The sequence below is a fragment of the Oncorhynchus keta genome, chromosome 32 (genome assembly GCF_023373465.1).
Source record: "Oncorhynchus keta strain PuntledgeMale-10-30-2019 chromosome 32, Oket_V2, whole genome shotgun sequence".
Taxonomy (NCBI): Eukaryota; Metazoa; Chordata; class Actinopteri; order Salmoniformes; family Salmonidae; genus Oncorhynchus; species Oncorhynchus keta.
Window position 1 is genome coordinate 3062716 of NC_068452.1, and position 2719 is coordinate 3065434.

The window sequence follows — 2719 nt, forward strand, 5'->3', positions numbered from 1 at the left end:
GATTTAACCAATCATACATATTAATGGTTTTATTTCATCTGTAGGCCTAGATATCGTTTTTCAACAAATATTGCATGACATATCTATATGAGTATCACAAGCTGATTTAGGGTATATCACACCAATTCGGTCTCAAAGTCAATATATACAATAATTTGTAGTTATTAAATGCGCATAGAACATTTTGTGGAATTCCAATATAGTAGGCCAAAACATTTTTCCCATGTGAGAAGTAAATAAACTGCGTCAACATGTGTAAAACTGTTGATCTGACTGTGGGGCATACAGTAGGCATATAGACAGTGCTACGTTGGGACACTACAGCCTGACCTTTTGATGTTTTAAGTACATGCCTACCCATCTAAAAACGTTCACCTTTACAGTAACATATCAGAGTTCATGTGTAAAATATTAATTCCCTTTTGCTTAATTATTCCCAACATCTCCCAGACACATTTAATATGAGGCGCATCATCGAGGCTCCAATTTCCTCTGGAGGATGCAACCAGTACCGAATTACGCAATCCTGCCGCGAATCAGACATCACCACGGTAACCGAACGGTATTCACCATTCTCTGCTTTACCCGTAAACATCCGCGACGCAACCCTACCGATCGTCATCCTCGCACGCAGTAAGTCATTTTTATCCCTTTGTTATAACCTATGTGGAATGTATTGTCATCGTTTGTTTGGGCAATTTTATTGATAAGGCTGCTTGCGCTTACGTAAATAAATCCGGAGCCTACGGTGTCCTATAGTCTGCATCGCAAATGACATGATTCGATTATCTCAACAACAAAACATTGCCTGATGTGAAAACAGCATTGGTTGCTCATGTCTTTGTGTCTATTTGAGTATCAATAGTGGCTGTATATTTCAAGCATATTGATACGGTTGAGAGCCCCCTCGATATTAACCGAATGCGTGAAAGGAGTAAACTTAAATTCACAATGGTCTAAACGATTTCAAAGATGACATTGTCATTTGCGACAATTGTATCGGTGTTCAAATTAGCCTTCACAACGAATTATTGAATGTCCATTTCTTCTTGAAAACCATTGCCCTTGTAACCTATATGCAAAGAGCATCTCGAACAGTCTGTGCCATGAGGTTATAGGTTGTGTATGGTGCTCATCGAAACGTATGTTACCACATGACGTCTGGTGTGGGATGAGTTTCACCAGTCATGTCCATGTCATTTCTCTGTCTTGTTTGTTTTCAGGGATGTTTGCTACCTGGCCGTTGTGCTTATCAGCAGAATCTCTGCTGCAGCAAACGCAGTTTTTTCAATGCAGCAAGTTGAGATCAGATGCCTGATTAGTGAACCGTGAAGAAAAAAAGTTAACAGGCCTAGATACTATTAGTTTATAGAATCATTATATTTTGGGGATTTGTAAGACTATGTTTTATGTTGTGTTATGTGGTTTTAGCATATATAAAGCATTAATACACATCACTTCCGTAATGTACTTCTCAATCAAAATATTCAGAGAATATTGACCAAAACATATGATTAGAAAAGATTAAGGAAACTATACTGTTTCTCTAGTTATAATGCCATCCACATTCATCTACACCTTGTTTCACTCCTTGCTGATGGGGGAACAGATTTGACAGCTGGCTCTCAGCTCATTCTGCATTGAAATAGCATCAATCAGTCATCTGAATCACCATGGCACCCACACCTCCCTCCTACAGTAGGCTGCAATCTACAGTCTGAAGATGGTGGGCTGTAGTTCTGTACAGACAACTACATTAGCCATTATAGCCACCCACTCACTCCACAGTGCAACAATAGCTAGGCTAATGGAGCCTGGAGGAAGTGTGTGTGTGTGTGTGTGTGTGTGTGTGTGTGTGTGTGTGTGTGTGTGTGTGTGTGTGTGTGTGTGTGTGTGTGTGTGTGTGTGTGTGTGTGTGTGTGTGTGTGTGTGTTTGCGTGCGTGCGTGCGTGCGTGCGTGCGTGCGTGCGTGTGAGAGAGAGAGAGAGAGAAAGAGATAGCTAGAGAGGGAGAGTGTGTGTGTTTGCGTGTATGTTTTCGTGCTCGTCTGTGTTCCTGCCTGTCTGTATGATTGAACCTGCGAGGAGCTGATCTTCGCCCCCTTGTAAGCATCCCCGTTATGAGTCATTCTCACAGCGATACAGGATGGCGAGCTACAGAGAAGGGGGTGTTGCGTTTCACACGGCGTCAACGAGCTCAGTGGCTTTCTCACCTTGTGTTCCACATTCAGATGGTGCGCTGATCGAGGAGGAGGGGGAACAGCACAGTTAGACCAACACACACATAGGATATGAAGCAAACACACTGCGTTTGTTCCTGTGTGTAGCCCACGCAACGTCTTTACATGACTCACCTTGGAATTACAGCCAGTATGGACATAATAAACTCTATGCACATTGCCGACTGAAAGAGACACTGTAGGACTACTTGTGGAAATGGACATAATGACGATGACATCTGGTTTGACACAAACCTCCCACATAGAGCAGGACGAAGACAGTCGGGCATATCGTGGCGGCCATTTGAATAAAGCTCTCGACATCATCATCATCATCATTATCATCATCACCACCACTATCGTTTTAACATCATCTTCAACATCCGCCACACAAGGAAACAGGGAGCAACTAAGTGGAATAAAATCAAGCTGCATTACCAAGTACCTTACCCTCTGCACAGTAAAGCCAAACCGAATTGCGTTACCCAGCATCTAATCGTT

The 2719-nt window shown here is 42.4% G+C and overlaps 1 protein-coding gene across 1 annotated transcript in view; it reads left to right on the forward strand.

The window, feature by feature from the left end:
* Positions 1–474: 474 nt before the first annotated feature.
* Positions 475–2719, forward strand: part of LOC118364817 (neuronal vesicle trafficking-associated protein 1-like) — a 6949-nt gene continuing 4704 nt past the window's right edge. Inside the window, exon 1 of the mRNA XM_052490332.1 lies at positions 475–633. Coding sequence (XP_052346292.1) covers positions 500–633 — 134 coding nt within the window. The 5' untranslated portion in view covers positions 475–499. The remainder of the gene's footprint in view (positions 634–2719) is intronic.